At 41.5% G+C, this 16259-nt stretch overlaps 1 protein-coding gene across 1 annotated transcript in view; it reads right to left on the reverse strand.

The window, feature by feature from the left end:
- Positions 1-13623: 13623 nt before the first annotated feature.
- Positions 13624-16259, reverse strand: part of fbxw4 (F-box and WD repeat domain containing 4) — a 58739-nt gene continuing 56103 nt past the window's right edge. Inside the window, exons 8-9 of the mRNA XM_062400783.1 lie at positions 13925-14066; positions 13624-13838 (exon numbers count right to left, since the gene is read on the reverse strand). Of these exons, the coding sequence (XP_062256767.1) occupies positions 13704-13838; positions 13925-14066 (277 nt within the window). The 3' untranslated portion in view covers positions 13624-13703. The remainder of the gene's footprint in view (positions 13839-13924; positions 14067-16259) is intronic.

Raw genomic sequence — 16259 nt, forward strand, 5'->3', positions numbered from 1 at the left:
CCTTCCCATACCAGCTGCGAAAGGATTCCCCTATAGGCTAAATCTTTACACATAGCATTGTCAGTTATACAAAAAGGCTTCATTAGTAGAATAATCATTATAATAGTAATAACAGTTAAGAGTAATATAAACTAGAATGGCACCCAAACAGAAGCAACATTTACACATGGGCATGCTCAAAATGAAAATATATTATTTTCATTATCTGCAAGTCCTTTTGGCCTATTTAAAACTTTCTGATGACATCCGAAAAAAGAATGAATGCAATCGCGTGCACGTCCGGGGTCCGCATGCACTTCACTGCCCTGTAGCGCTGTCCAAGGTACTGATGCACGCTACAGATTTATGCTTTGGCCACACTGCCTATATCTCTACCTGTGCGTTGTCTACCTCGCTGAACTACTGCGGCCCGAATGCCCGTGAGGTGTCCACACAGACAGCGCTGCTGCCAGCCCGATTTTTGAAAACAGAGTTTGTCTTTGATAAAGTCCATCAATAAAAGTATTGTTAATGTGGTGGAATAGAACCCTCATTGTAGGAGAACATAGTGTGCAGCAGTGCTGGACGCAGCCCTAGCCTTGACTCCTCCTCTAATCAGTCAGGCTATATAAAGCACCTGTGAGCCTCTGTCTCTCTGCTATGGTTGTTTGTTATACAGGTATGTGGATCTAACCTGCAAGGCTCATTTGCTGTGGTATGCAAACTAAATTGACTGCCTCAATTACAGCCTGCATGTGCCCTATTTCCTGGCTGTGAGGGGAACATGCAAAGGCACCATACTGGAGGTGGTGAGTAGGGGTGGCCCTAATATTTAATGTGTTTTTTTGCAATATGGTCAGCCTAACAAACTGTGTTTTCTTTGTCTTAATGTTTCACATGCTGCTGTTTTGCTTGGTTCTATTTTGCTTGCTTTGGTTAATCTGTTTTTATTCCTTTTTGGCAGCATTTACTTTATGGTTTAGTTGTTTGATTTGTTATCTTTGGTTGTTTGAACAATTGGGTTAAATCATTATTGTTTATATTGTTTACAAATGTTTATGGTTATATTCCTAATTTCTATATTAGTTTTTGTTTCAGTGTAGCTAGGTGCCGCACTGCTGGGAGGCTAGATCCCCACATGACACATGTAAGTGAGCACAGGAATAAGAGTGTATGTGCACAATGGTTGCTGTGTTTTGCTGTGAGGCACCCGAGGTGAGTAACTGGTGGCACCCCTTGGCACTCCCTTGGTTAGACTGCCTCTTCATTTACCATTACTGGGTGAATGGCAATAAACTGTACTGTTAAGCATTTGAGTGGTCATCAACATTAGAAAATATTGACTGTTGTCCTTTGACCACCGAAAGCGAATCTGCTGCTTTCAGATACACACTGCGCCCTGCTGTTCCTTCCTTTTTTCTCTGGAACTGGTGCATGTGTGAAAGCAAATGTCAGAGTAAGACAGACCTTATACAATAAGGAAAGGCGGATAAAAGTATGGGATCGCCCACTGGATTCACCACAAAGATGTCATGAGTATTCGTGATGTCGGGGTGCTCTAAAACAAAATCATGTGATCTCTGCAACGGAGTTAATACGTCACTTACTCCCACTGCCTGATGCTGCTTGCTGCACTAACTCTTGTCTGAATTATGCAGAGGATTTGTTGTTGTTGTGAACAAGTCTGTGCATGTGTGAAAGGGAAACATTGTACCCAAATCTCTAGATTTTACAGCGAGGTCATGTCTGAAAACACCTCAAGTTAATATTTGTGACCTCAAGGCATTGAGATGCTGCATTTACAAGAATGGGATCGACGGACAGACAAAGAAACCGGAAACATAATGCCTCTGGTCACTGGCTGTCACCTGCGCAGGGACATAACAATAGCCATCTCCTGCTGGCTTTGCTGCAACACAGGTTAAAAAAATCACCACCTTCTTTTAAAGTGGCACATTCTAAGCTGTAAGCATGAATGGAAATTGAGTGTTAAAAGAAATTTCACTAGAATTTAGTCTTAGCCTGATTCATCTTCCTACCAAATTTCATAAATCTAGGTAAAACTGCCTCCAGATCTAATTTGTTGAAAAGGGGTATGAATGCATCTTACAACACCAGGGCCAAATAACCCCATTAAATGAATACACATTTAGATTTGAATTGTTATTCAAATCCCCTTAAGAAACCACATTCACTAGAATTTTGATGCTATTTGGAATAGCACCAATATTTTATTTTATTTGGAATAGCATGAACATGCTTGATTTTATCATCAAGATTAATTATCTACAAACATTTAAAAAAAAATCCTATCTCACAATGTTAAAGCAAGTGAGAAAAATCTGGACGCACCCCTTTAGCATTTCTATGTAATCTTGCCTTAAAAAAAACATCATAGACAAGGTTGAAAACATTACCTCCTTGGAGGAGGTAATACAAACGTCTCCACCTTACGAACACTAGATGACACCATTGGTAGAAATATGTCTTCAGCAGCACTTCCAATTGTCTAGCCAGCTCCATGCCTCAGAGCTTCAGGAAGTCTTCCTGTAGTCCACGATCAGCTCCTTCATTTTGCTGACGTTGAGATGGAGGTTGTTGTCCTGGCATAAAGATGTAAGGGCTCAGACCTTCTCTCTGTAGGCCTTCTCATCGCTACCATTGATCAGGCCTATGACGGTTGTGTCTTCAGAAAATTTGATGGTCTTGGGGCTGTGGGTCGGCCATGCAGTCATGCGTAAACAGTACAGGAGAGTGTTGAGGGTCAGGGGGGAGGATGTGGTGCTGCCTAACCGCACAGCCTGGGGTCTGCCCATAAAGATGTTCAGGATCCAATCACAGAGGGCGATGTTGAGCCCAAGGTCTCTGAGTGTAACCAGTCTCTCTCTGGTGGTGATTTTCTCTGCATTGTGTCTAAAAATGGATGACCAGGACTTGTTCTTTTTCTTGACACAGGACTTTTATTTCAGTCTCAGCCAGATCTAGAACATTCTGGTGTCTAATAAAAACAAAAAGACCTATATAAAAAAATAATAAGTTCCAAAATACTCAAAGTATTCATAAAAATAAATAACAAAACTATAATTTACAATTACCTTTGACTGTCTCACATTCAATAAAACACATCATTAAAATAATCAAATCTTATATTTCCAAAATCAACACGAGTCATATGCAACAAAACATACCTGTTCAGAGGTTCAACAAAAGAACAGAAATCATTCATCATTTGGTCACATGCCTAACAAAAAAAATACACAGTTCAGAAGCAGGCCCGGTTCCAGAACAGAATGCCTTGGGGTGCATCTGAGATTACAGGGGGTGCACCAGTACTATACAAACCAGCTACCCAGCTTCAGTTCAGACTTCGCTTTTTTAAACACAGGCCTTTCTACCATGGCGCCAGTTGTTGTAGCCAGTCATGGTGAAAGCATCGGTGCTGTTTTTATTTGACCCAAAGTTTCTGCAGGCATAGCAGAAAATTGAATCTTTCTGACACGAATACTCTAGCCATTCTCTAGCAGCAAACCACGAGCTGCAAAAGGACCGCTTTACCCCACTGTACAGGCGAGTCGGATATGTTTTAAGAAATACCTGGGTAGGCTGTGTTGATCCGAGATCCCCTGGCACTTGCGGGCCGCCAACGGGTGGCAGTGTCGAAGCCGAAGGCTGCTTGTCCGGGAGTGAGGGCGGCGCAGGCAAAGGCAGCGAGTCGGGCAGGATTGAGCTGGCGTTGCTAGTGCTAGCCTCCACAACGGTTATAGAGCTGACGTTGACAGAAGCCAAAGTAACGTCAACTGTTCCGGCTGCCGCGTGACCCACATTGTCTCCATCCTCCTCCCTGCTCCGGTTAATGTCTTCTGCTGTGTTCTTTTTTAACCATTTTCGGATATCCATTCCTAAATGGATATCCAACGGATATATAACTGTTGCTGCCGAAGAAGTTCAACGTCACTACCGTGCGCGCTATAGATATACTATGGGTGCGTGCATTTTGCAAACGACGCCGGCATGACACACGATGCCGGCCGGCGGCCAATCATATAGAGCGACAACATTGCGCCCTTGAGTGTGATATTGCTTTATACAACAGTATAAAGCAAAATATATACTAGTAAAATGTACTGTTAATAATAATAATTGACAATAGATTGTGATTTGTTTGTTTATTTAATCATATAAACGAATGAAATTGCTTCCGGCAACAAAAATAAATTCCCACTGAGCGGACTGTTGCCAAGCAACATATAAACAAAACACCATACATAAATGCGGAGTGATTTTGTCAGTTTGTTGAACAGTCAGAGTGATGTCGGATGCTCATATCTCAACGGTATTTAATGGAAATAGTCACAAGTTTCATTACAATTTGTTTTGTGAGCAAGTATTTTATTATTTTTATCATATTTATAAAAAAAAAAAAATCTTTATTTTTTTTCAATTGAGGGTGGAAACAATTTTTTTGGGGGTGCAATGCATGCTTATGCACCCCCGTAGAACCGGACCTGTTCAGAAGGCATTCTTCAGGACACAAAATGACGGACACCTATGCACTTACACAAGCAAACTAGCAAACTTAATACATGTTTGCTAGCTTGCTGTAACACTTTGAACTAACTCAAAAATGAAAATAAACCATAAAAGAATGAAGCAACTCGACTAATATGATCGTATGAAACACATGACACATTTTAAACAACTTACAGACTACTTAAATTACAAACTTTACACAATAGTGTCGCGCTGTAAACAATACGTACCGGTCTCAGCCAGATCTAGAACATTCTGGTGAAAACCGGGAGGATAAATAAAATAGCCACTCGCGACCAACAGAGGGCGCCAAACACATGTGAAACACACAGTACAAAATCATTAATTAACACAAACAGAAGGATTTCGGGCGGAATTAAATAATACTTTTAATACACACTACATTAGCATGATGATGACCCCCAACCACACAACAAGGCTGTCACTGTACATTAGCCGAGACTCTAGTTGCAAGTCCGCATCTGCAGTGCGGAAAATGATGCATTGAGAAGTTCGACAGAGAAGAAAGATGGTAAGCTTAGATTCATAAGATCATTTTTCATTTTCATGTATATGTGTATGTTGTCATTGAACTGTACTTATTGTACTGATTGTGTTTACAGCAGATTGAAGCGGGACAGATGGCATGGATCCATCCTTCAACAGCTAGGAGCTCACCAACATGTGTGCCACACTTCAATTAAGGATGGAAGCTACACTTGATCTCAAAGCTACACACCACAGACGTCTACACACTGGAGAAGATTCGTCCCACAAAGAACGTTTGGCGGCTAAGAGGCATTTCAAGCTTCACCTGATTAGTTTTTCACTGGCTAGGCCAGTTGTGTTTGTACAATATTTGTGCTGTATGTAAATAAAGCTTTGACTCAACCTATACCTTGTTCATGTTTTTCCCTGTACAATATGTTCAACATATAATATCAAGCATCACATGGATGAATGTATAATCTTCATTAACTGCAATGCTTTTAGCAAAGGCTTACTAATAAATAATAACATATTAATATATACATGAATAGTAACAACTATATATTAATATTGTGTGGGAGGGGGTTCTCACCAGCGGCTTCACTCCAATTAATATGCTAATTAGATCACACATTCGGTATTTGGATACACCCACTAATGGCTACAAAAGCAATTAAAGGAAAAATACCCGAAGAGTCGGGGGGGGGGGGGGGTTATTACCACACTGCTAATAACCCTGGAATGGAAATGACAAAGAGGAAGGCAAGCACAATACAAGAAGCTCACATGGCAGAATCTGACATGAAGTCCTAGGTGTGTCCCTCTGGCTTCAGGAAAATAACATTGGCAAAGGGCCTAAAGATACACTGTGCAAATACAAGTGTTTGATCGAAAGAGAGAAGGGATGGCAAATTGAGTCAATCAAGTCAGTCGAGTGATGTCCAGCAATCTGACTCAAAACACAGTTCGCAGGACTTCAGACCTAAGCTGTTTCCTTGAATAGATAAAGGGCACAGTAGAGTGAATGGATAACATCGACAACTACAGAGGGGAATATTTTTTTAAACAATGGATAACACCAACAAACGTAAACCAAGTCCAGAATTCAGGTGGAAATAGAACACTTGGTACAAGAGAGGAGGCAGCTTAAAAAACAGTGGAAGAAATGAGGTGCAGAAAGGGAGAATTAAACATACTGCAGGAGAACATCAAGAGATGACTGACAACCTCAAGGTGACCAGAACGCCTAAGAACAGCTCAGAAAAAAAAAGACCCCTTCAAGTACATGTAATCTCTCTTCACCGCAAAGAAGTAACCCTGAGGACCTCAAAGGAGGACTTAGAGAAGCACCTGGAAAGAACACACTTTGATTCAAAGAGACATGATACGATAGCTATTCAATCTGATATCCCAGCCATTGAGCAGCCATAACACCAAATGGAAAGAAGTGGAGAACACAGTGAGGCGGTCAAAAGTTTCATCAACCCCAATTTCTTAAGAATAACTACTTCAAAGTTCAGTTCATACGGATGAAAATGAACTAGTTCAAGTTCAAAGTAAATTTTTTTAATGTTTTAATTAGGTTCCCAGGTCCATAAATTAACTAGTTCATTTGTTCATTTTTTTTTATTGGTAAAGTTAGGATTTTTATGATAAACTTAGGGTCATGTATTTGGTTATAAATTAATGGTGCCGGATCACAAATAAGTATCACTCCGGTCACTTAAACACCAAGACTTAGCTGTGTGCATCAGGTCTCGTGTTGTACTGAGCACGCACAAAATATTGATTGATGTACTGATCAGGTCTTAATAACTTTTAAACAGTGCTGGTGTTTATTAGTCAAAGTGCGTGCCGGTCAGTGTCAGAGTGTGAAGTGAGGACATAGGAAACTCCAACAAACCAACCACTGCTTCTGCCCCGATCAGGAAGCAGCAGCGCTGATCATGGTGCTGTGGTGGACCGTAGTGGAATCTCTTTATTTTCACTGTTTGTTGCCACTGTTCTTTAACGCAATAACTTATTGGCTGCTTCATGTTAAAGCACCTTTTATTTCAATGCGTGTGTAATGTCATGCAAACACTGTCTAGGGAAACTTGAGGAAAACATCACATGGGCCCGAATGAGGATCATTCCATCAAAATTAGGAAGCATCTCACTAAGTAAAAGTAATAGATCAGATCCTAGGATCCACATTAATGGAGAATTATTCCAACTGGGGTCTGTGAAACCTATAAAAAGCCTTGGACAATGCTATGATGCAAGCCTCAAAGACTGCGAGCAGGTCCATTAACGGATCCAGGATGTCGGCAGTGGTCTTAAGAACATCGACCAGTCCATGCTTACTGGCAAACCAAAGCTCTGGTGCCTACAGTTTGACCTGTTACCCCGAATGATATGTCCACTTAAAGAGGAGAGATGGAGAGAATGATCAACTCCTATGAGAGAAAGTGGTTAGGAGTCTCAAGATGCCTGAGCAACATTGGCCTGTATAGACACGGTATCCTCAAAAGTCTTGCAAAGGAGTTTAAATGCTCCAAGACAAGGCTGAAGATGACCCTCCTAAAGTCCCGAGACAAATCTACACGGGCTGTTGGACTGACAACAGGATGGCAATGGACACCAAAAGAAGTAAGTTAACCGGCAAAATAAGAACTCCAGCATGCTGACATTGTAGGCCATGTTCTACAGGGAAGAGGAGGGTTGGGCCTAGATTAGAGTAGACCCTTGTGGAAATAGGCAGCTCCTTAGCAGTTGTGGGGAACAGAATCAGGCAGGATTGACCTAATGTTTCAGAGCAACCTATGATGTTCTTACCTCACCCAAAAACCTACAGCAGTGGTCAAATGAAAATCCATCCTCCCCACTATACTCAAGTCAAGCTACCCTCAGGCTCAACCTCAATGGTTGTAAAACAAGTCTCTCCCAAGGTAGATATATGCGGAGACACAACCAGGTACTCAAATCCCTTGTAGCGACAATTGAAACAAAGACAACTGTTACCAATGCCTCGCCATCCAAAACTTCAAATGCATTTCAAAGGACAACATTTGTCAGAGAGGAGGAACATGGACAGAGAGGGCCTTCTCTGCTGACCAGGAGTGGTCAGATGCAGAAAGCCTGAGACATCAAAAACAAACATCAAATCATAAAAGAATGCAATAAGATCACACCCTTCAATTTGTGGTATTAGGACAGGAGATCTGGAAAATCATATAGCATTGTATGCAGATGATACCATTGTATTTCTATCAGATCTTGTTAAATAAATACCATCAGAATTGATCAGCCAGTTTGGTAGCTTCTCTGGTTTTAAGGTGAACAAAGATAAATCCTTTATTATGTTCCTAAATGAACAGGAGAGAAGGAATCCAACGGTCTCTCACCCATTTGCTATATACGGCTTTAAATATCTGGGTATTAGAATAACCCCTAAGATACACACCCTTAGTGCAACTAACTATGAGCCCATGTTAGCTAACCTGTCAGAAGATGTCCAAAGATGGACAACTTTGCCTATATCTATACTAGGAAGAATAAAGATAATTAAAATGAAAATATTGCCTAAATTCTTATACATTTTTCAATCAATCCCATTAGCTCCTCCACCTTCTTTTTTCTCTAAAGTAAGGAAGCTGCTTTCAGACTTTATTTGGAACAACAGGAAGCCACGACTTAGACTCTCTCTTGTATACTTGCCTTATGATAGGGGAGGGTTACAACTACCAAATTTACAGTGGTACTACTGGTCTGCACAATTGAGGACCGCCATGTTTTGGTTTTCTAAAGAGGATGCTCAGCCCTGGTTACAAATTGAATTGTTGTCTTCAAAGGGTTTGACGCTGGATAGTTTTTTATACTCTGCTCCCCTTAAGAAACTAAGAAAAAACACAGATAATCCCTTTGTGAAAAACACCATTACTGTCTGGCATGAAGTGCATAAATATCTTGCAGTGTTGTCCTGTTTCTCACCTATCTGGGGCAATGAACACTTTAGCCCGGCTAAGAATGACTTGGGGTTGCATGTGATGGATAGTCCTTAAAGGACACTAGGAAAAGAGGAGTTGGTAAGATAATCAGAGACTTTGACGTGGCATCTATTGCACTTCTGTCCGTCCTGGGAGAGGGATCCCTCACATGTGGCTCTCTCTGAAGTTTCTACGTATTTTTACCCTGTTAAAAGGTTTTTTAGTAGTTTTTCCTTACTCTTGCTGAGGGTTAAGGACAGAGGATGTCACACCCTGTTAAAGCCCTATGAGACGAATTGTAATTTGTGAATATGGGCTATACAAATACAATTTGATTGATTGATTGATGATTGATTGGAGTGCATCTAGACAGAATAATGGGCAAAAAATAATCAAGGAGATCACGAGTAGCCCCAGTGGTGTATTAAGTACTTGAAAGCCATACTTGAGTAAAAGTACAGATATCTTACCTGAAAGTGACTTCGGTAAAAGTAAAAGTCAGCCGTCAGAAAAAGACCTGAGTAAAAGTCTTAAAGGAGACATATCATGCCCATTTTACCACAAGTTGATATGGTTCCTTGGGGTCTTAATGAAATGTCTGTAACATTTTTGGTCAAAATACCACAAGGATCATTTAAAACATCATCCTTTTTACCCTGTCTAAAACAGACCTCCTTAGATTGACCTGTTTCAAGTGCCCCCCTCTCCCCGTCAACACTTCTCCCTCCTCCACGAGATACGAGCCCCCAGATTTTTGGTTGTCCATTACCTCTGTAGAAATTTGACTACTGGAGACGAAGATACAATCTTGCAACCATATCGTTTTTGAACCAGAGTCAGGCGGGCCAAAGCCTGCCTGCGACAGCCCCAGCAAAGCCCCGCAGTGGGAGCTGGAGCTGGCGCAGCATCCTTCCACAATGTTGAGTCAACGTTAAGAGGTGTCCCGAGGTCATAGGTGGAGTAAACCAAATTTCTGTGATCATAGATAACATCCCCATTATAGATGTGTGATCTTTACTGTGAGCTTTCTTAGCATGATGAGGGAAGAAATGTTTTGGCAAACAGGGTTTGTTGTCAGGACCAGAGGTGTCAAAATTATTCCCATTGATTACTCAAGTAGAAGTAGCGATACTAGGGTTTAAAAATACTTTGTAGAAGTTTTAAAGTATAAAAGTAAAAGTAATGTAAGGGGAATTTTTTAATGTAAATACATTAAAGTACCATATGTTTACTACTGAGCATTAACATGCGTTTCATGGTACAGCCTGATTCGACTGCATGGCACCCATGGCTCCGTCTTTCCTGGATTCTCTCTGGCCTGCTCCTTGCCGGATTTGTTTGCATCGGACTGACTGCCTGGCTCCTGACTCCTGCTACGTTTCAATAAACCACGAACTTTGCTTATTCCCACTCATTGCCTCATTGCCGTTGCTTCTGGGTTCATGCCTGCGATTCGGCCAGCCCTGACACATACGCTCTTCATTTTCTAATCTTCCTTCTATAGCTACATTTCCATCAACTTCATCTTCATCCCCTTCGCTTTCCTCTTCACCCCCGTCTCCCAATCAAGTACCTTGATAACCTCTGCCCGCCCGACCACCTGCCCCAATCCCATCTCACCTTCTCCAGTCTATCGCTACTGACCTTCTTCCTTTTCTCACCCAGCTTATCAACACTTCCCTGTAAACTGGCTGTTTCGCTAATTCTCTGAAGGAGGCAAGAGTAAATCCTCTCCTGAAGAAACCATCCTCGACCCGTCTGAAGTAAGTAACTACAGACCTGTCTCTCTTCTTCCCTTTGTTTCCAAAATTCAGGAGCTCGCTGTCTTTAATCAACTCTCCTCCTATCTTAATCACAATAACCATTTTGACCCTTCCAGTCTGGTTTCAAGGCAGGTCACTCAACTGAGACTGCCCTCCTTGCGGTCTCTGAGCAGCTTCACACTGCTAGAACAGCCTCTCTCTCCTCTGTCCTTATCATTTTAGACCTCTCTGCTGCATTTGACACAGTGAACAAACAGATCCTTATTTCCTCCCCTCAGGACCTCTGTGTCTCAGGCTCTGCTCTCTCCCTGCTCTTTTCCTATTGGGTAACTTGGAGAGAATCTGTGTCTGAACCTTGTTCTCTCACAACTGGGGTCCCTCAAGGGTCCGTCCTAGGTCCCCTCCTCTTCTCTCTGTACGCCAACTCTCTCGGCTCTCTCATTCACTCACTCTCTCTCGCTTTTCCTACCATAGTTATGCTGATGACACCCAACTAATTTAGTCTTTTCCCCGATCTGAAACAGCACGGTAGCAGCACGAATCTCTGCCTGTCTGACTGCCATCTGTCAGTGGATGTCTGCACACCACCTGAAAATTAAACTTGACAAGACTTAACTACTTTTCCTCCCAGGGAAAGACTCTCCCACCTACGACCTGACTATTAACTTTGAACACTCCCTTGTTAATCCCCACTCAGACTGCTAGGAACCTGGGTGTGACACTCGACAACCAACTCTCCCTTACTGCCAATATTACTGTAACAACCTGTTCCTGTATATTCATGCTGTACAACATCAGGAGAATTCTCATTCAGAATACAGCAGCTCGACTGGTTTTTAACATAAATTCACTCACACACGCTCCTCCGCTCCCTTCACTGGTAACCAGTGACTGCCCACATCTGTTTAAAAATATAAGTACTTGCGTACCATGCTGTGAACTAATCAGTCACAGTCTACATCCAGGACATGGTCAAACGTTACACCCCAATCCGTTCACTCCGCTCTGCTTTGGCCAATCGGCTGGTTTCTCCCTCGCTGCAAGCTAAACACTCATTAGTGTCACGACTGTTTGCTGTCCTGGCTCCTTAATGGTGGAATGAGCTCCCCACCGACATCAAGACATCAGAAAGCTTACACATCTTCTAACAATGTAGTATCACTTAAATGGCACTTACTTATAGCACGTAATAGTTTTGTTATATTTTTGAAGAAATTGTACTTTCTTAATACTTGTTGTTCTGGGTTTGTACCTTCGGGGTTGATTGCACTTATGGTATGTCGCTTTGGATAAAAACATCAGCTATATAAAAAATGTAATGTAAATCAAGGTGTAAATGACCTTGTTTCGAGTTGAATATGAATGTTGGGGCTTGCAGACACTTTGATGACACCACACAAGCAGTATGGAGGCATGTTGTGTTTTTTCTGTTGTTTTACGATGTCTGAAACTTTGATCAGTAGTTACTTTAATTGTTTATTGGAACAGATAGTGCTCGTAATATTGTAGCAGCATCAAGGAGTCTACCATTCGAGCATATGCCTTGTGTACTTTATACAGCGGATCACCACAGTTTCTCTCCGTGACAGCGAGTTTGATGGTTCATTAGCCAAGTGCAGAAAAAATAGTCGGACATTTCAAACACAGTCCTGCAATCACAGCAGAGCCGAAAGTTCAGCGGCACACAGGTTCCTGTGAGCAGGTTAAAAGAAAAAGGAAGACTTCATGATTGCAGTCATTTGACACAAGTTCACAAGTACCAAGTAATGAAATTCATTGTAGAGTTTGAAAAGGGACTGTTTGCTTTGTCTCTTCAAAGACACCATGCCATTGGTTTTCTTTTTAAACCTTCAGCCTACTGAATGTAAAATTAATTTTAGAAATTATTCACAGGTTGTCTGCTAATTAAGTTTGAATTATATGGGTGTTGTGGCTCAGTGAATTAAGATATTCTAATTGGCTGAGATGTAAAATAAAGTTTAAAAAAGCCCTAACCAGTTTGTCATACATTTCTTTATTCAAACACCGTACTTGTAAATAGTAACATTTTAATTGTGTGATTAATCACAGCCTATTGAGAGGAGAGGCAGTGGTCTAGTAGCAGAGGCAGTGGTCTAGTGGCAGAAACTTGGACTATAGGCAGAGAAGGTCTCTGGTTCGTCTCTGGTTCGACTCCACGGAGAAACAACAAAAGACGAACCTGGATTGATCTGTCCAAAAATCCAAGAGTCTCCCTACCCTGTCTAGTGCCCCTGAGCAAGGCACCTTACTCCCCCAACATCTGCTCCCCGAGCGCCGTACATGGTCGCTCACTGCTCTGTGTGTCCTGATGTGTCCAGATGGGTAAAAAGCAGAGATTAAATTACCCTACCTGCATGAGTGTGCCTTTGCATGCCTGTGCATGTGTTTGGGATGAATAAATGCAATTAACTTGATAAATTTAATCGATTAACAGCGATAATTGTAACATTTTGATTTGGCTGGAGTTTAGTTGTTTTGTTTGTAGTTACGGCCTTTTTTTGTTTGTTGTTTTTGGCTTGGTTCTCCCTGAAATTTATTTTGTGCTTCGTACTGGCAATAAAACAAATGAAAGATGGTCACCCCTGACTCTTCATCTGGTTTTATGATACTCCTTTAACCCCTAGACCAACCCAGGGGCATAACAGCAGGTCAGGTTATAACACAGTCCTTTTCCTCTGATTAAGACAGTCATGTTGTACCAATTTAGATTATTATAAAGTATGAATACAAAAGTTTCATTAGAAGGCCATTCTCCGGGCACTTAATTCGCTTGAAAAATCATATGGAGCTCTTCATCATTGCATTTCCCTTTTCAAACATGTTAGTTGTTCTAAATTCAAAAACAATAGACAAAACTGATAAAGCTCAATCAGTTCCTTTCAAAATGTAACAAACTTTATTGTGAAAATGGCTTCATTGAACAGATAGTTCAATCTGTATTTGTCTTTGTCAATCATCTTATGCAGGTTGGGCTCTTTCGAAAGTCCAGTGAGTGCAGGGCAGTGGCCAGTGCTGCATACAGATGTGTGCTGCTGAATCTTAAACAGTACACCGGGCTGCTACCTGACTCTGAGCTCAGCTGAAAGAACTAGACAAAAGTTTGCCACATGAGAAAGTGTACTTGTTCACAAAGTACATACCATTGACATTTATTTCAATCTGAATTTTGTGTACCTGTAGGCATGCAGATTGCCTTTTGTCCCACAGTCGTACAACACCATAGTACGAGGAGCCACTGGCTATCATGTAATTTCCATCGGTCTGTATGCAGTACAGAGTGCTGTCATGAGGCTCCTCCCACTCCATCACACACTTCCTGTTGGAAAAGATTGGAGAGTTCACAAACATCATGAGATGATCAGAAGTCGAAGCAAGATTTGCGGGTATTCAGGTAATTTCAAGTTTGTTGTGCAGTAGGATTAATGTGTGTGTGTAAACATTTTACTCTAAACCAATTTAAGTGGTTGGCAATGTGCCATATAAAAACAGACCACTTACATGAAATATTTCATTATACATATTATAAACAAACAGTTTGTAAAAGATAACATAACATAATATATGTACAGTTCAACATACAAGGGATATTCTAACAGAAAAAATAAATGTGAGAGGAATCAGGAACAGTTGTGCACATTGTATTTAATAAAGCATACTGGTTGTTATATTGACAATAAAAACGTGTACATATCATAGTTGTATCAATAATAAATCCCCAATCACGAAGATGTTAGTAACTACTCTAAAATAATGAAATGACTGTAACAACTGAACCAATTTACTGTGTTGTGATTGTAGGAGACGATTCAAATTCCTATGATTCCAACAAATAAAGAAGCCATTCGCAATCTGTCTGAATTTAAAACTTTAGGGAAAATTAATGGGCAGAAAATACATATGACAAATTCTCCTTTCTCTTAAAGTCCCCATATTGTGTAAAAAAAAAATGCTCTGGGCTTTTACTATCCATAGTGACTTGAATGGCTGATTGTCATACTCACAATTCTATTCAGAATGTAAGTCTGATACCGCTCCACTGGGCTGTGATTATGGGGCGTTTTTCAACCGAACCAGAAAAAAAAAGACCTCATGTCTCAATTGGATAGACCTACAACCAATCAGAGCAACGTAGTATGTGAAGTATGTTAAGCGACGCATTGTGAGTTATTTACCAACTCCGGGTTCACACCGGACGCTGAAGCGACGCCAAAGCGAACGCTTAGGTGCAGCGCCAAGCCTTAAATAACAGCTGGCTCCCATCCACTCCCATGTTAAACCTTTGTGCGGGTCACACCAGAGGCTGAAGCGCCGTGCTGCACCAAGGCTGCCTAGCGCCGTGCAGTGATCGTTTCGGCTTCGAGTCTATTTTTTTGCGCTTGACGCGAGCGTATCGCGCCAGGAAACACATTGAAAAATTATTTTAAACGATATTGATGACATATTTTATATGATATAAATTATCAATAATGCATCCCATACTTTGAATTCCCCTTCTGGCGTCCTGGAGTTTTAATTTTACCAATGACATTATTAAATTTCCCCCTCTGCCCATCCACTACAGCCACACAAGCAGTGATAAAGATAAAAAGAGAGAGAGGGGGGGGCTACGTATTCTCCAAATAGGCTTCAGTGGAGAATACGTAATTTACCCTCGACACCCGACATTTAACGGAGCAAACAGCGGAGAAGTTCTTCAACATGGATGACATTAAATTAATAATTGAAGTGGAGAAGTACAGTGAGTTGTATGATCCTTGGAACATGTTGTATAAAGACAACACCAAAAAAGACAAATGTTGGGATGCTGTTGCTTAATGTTGGAGCAACAAGTAAGTATATGCTTGAATACTACTGAATCAAAGGGTGATTTTATTAGCGCTGCCCGATGGTTCAGTGTGTCCGGTGTGAACAGCCAAGCGCCGGCGCGATAGGCATTAGCGTGGCGCTTTGGCGTCGCCTCCGCGTTCTCTGTTCCTCTTTCAAAATGAATGCGCTGTCGATGTCTTCTAAATCAGACTCAATGGCAGCATCTACACATCTCAACGAATTCAACCCGAGTGCACTTTGATGACGTGGTTGATTACGTTACTGTTGATCATTTGTCCATCATCGTATAAAGCCCGCCCTGACAATCTGATTGGTCCGAACAGTTTCTGTTCGGGCATAATTTCTCCCCAACGGAGCGACTCCAGACCGAACTTCCCGACCTCAAATGTTGTGGGCGGGGCTAAGTTCGTCTGGCATCCAGGCTAACGTACTGTAACTAGCGACGATACACCTACATTGGCCGACTGTTCTGCTAAAACAACATAATGATGTTGTAACTTACTATTCAGAAACATCCTGTTGTAACTGACTGTAAATATGGGGCTGGTCTTCTATAGCGTGACTTTCAGCTGTGTTTACAGCCAGAGATCGTCAAATGCGGCAGAATGAGACTGGTGATAGGCCTGGTCGCGTGTCACTCAAAGCACAGTCAGCCAATCAGAGGAAGGGCTCAAGAGGCAGG

The sequence above is a fragment of the Platichthys flesus genome, chromosome 12 (genome assembly GCF_949316205.1).
Source record: "Platichthys flesus chromosome 12, fPlaFle2.1, whole genome shotgun sequence".
NCBI classification, from domain to species: Eukaryota; Metazoa; Chordata; class Actinopteri; order Pleuronectiformes; family Pleuronectidae; genus Platichthys; species Platichthys flesus.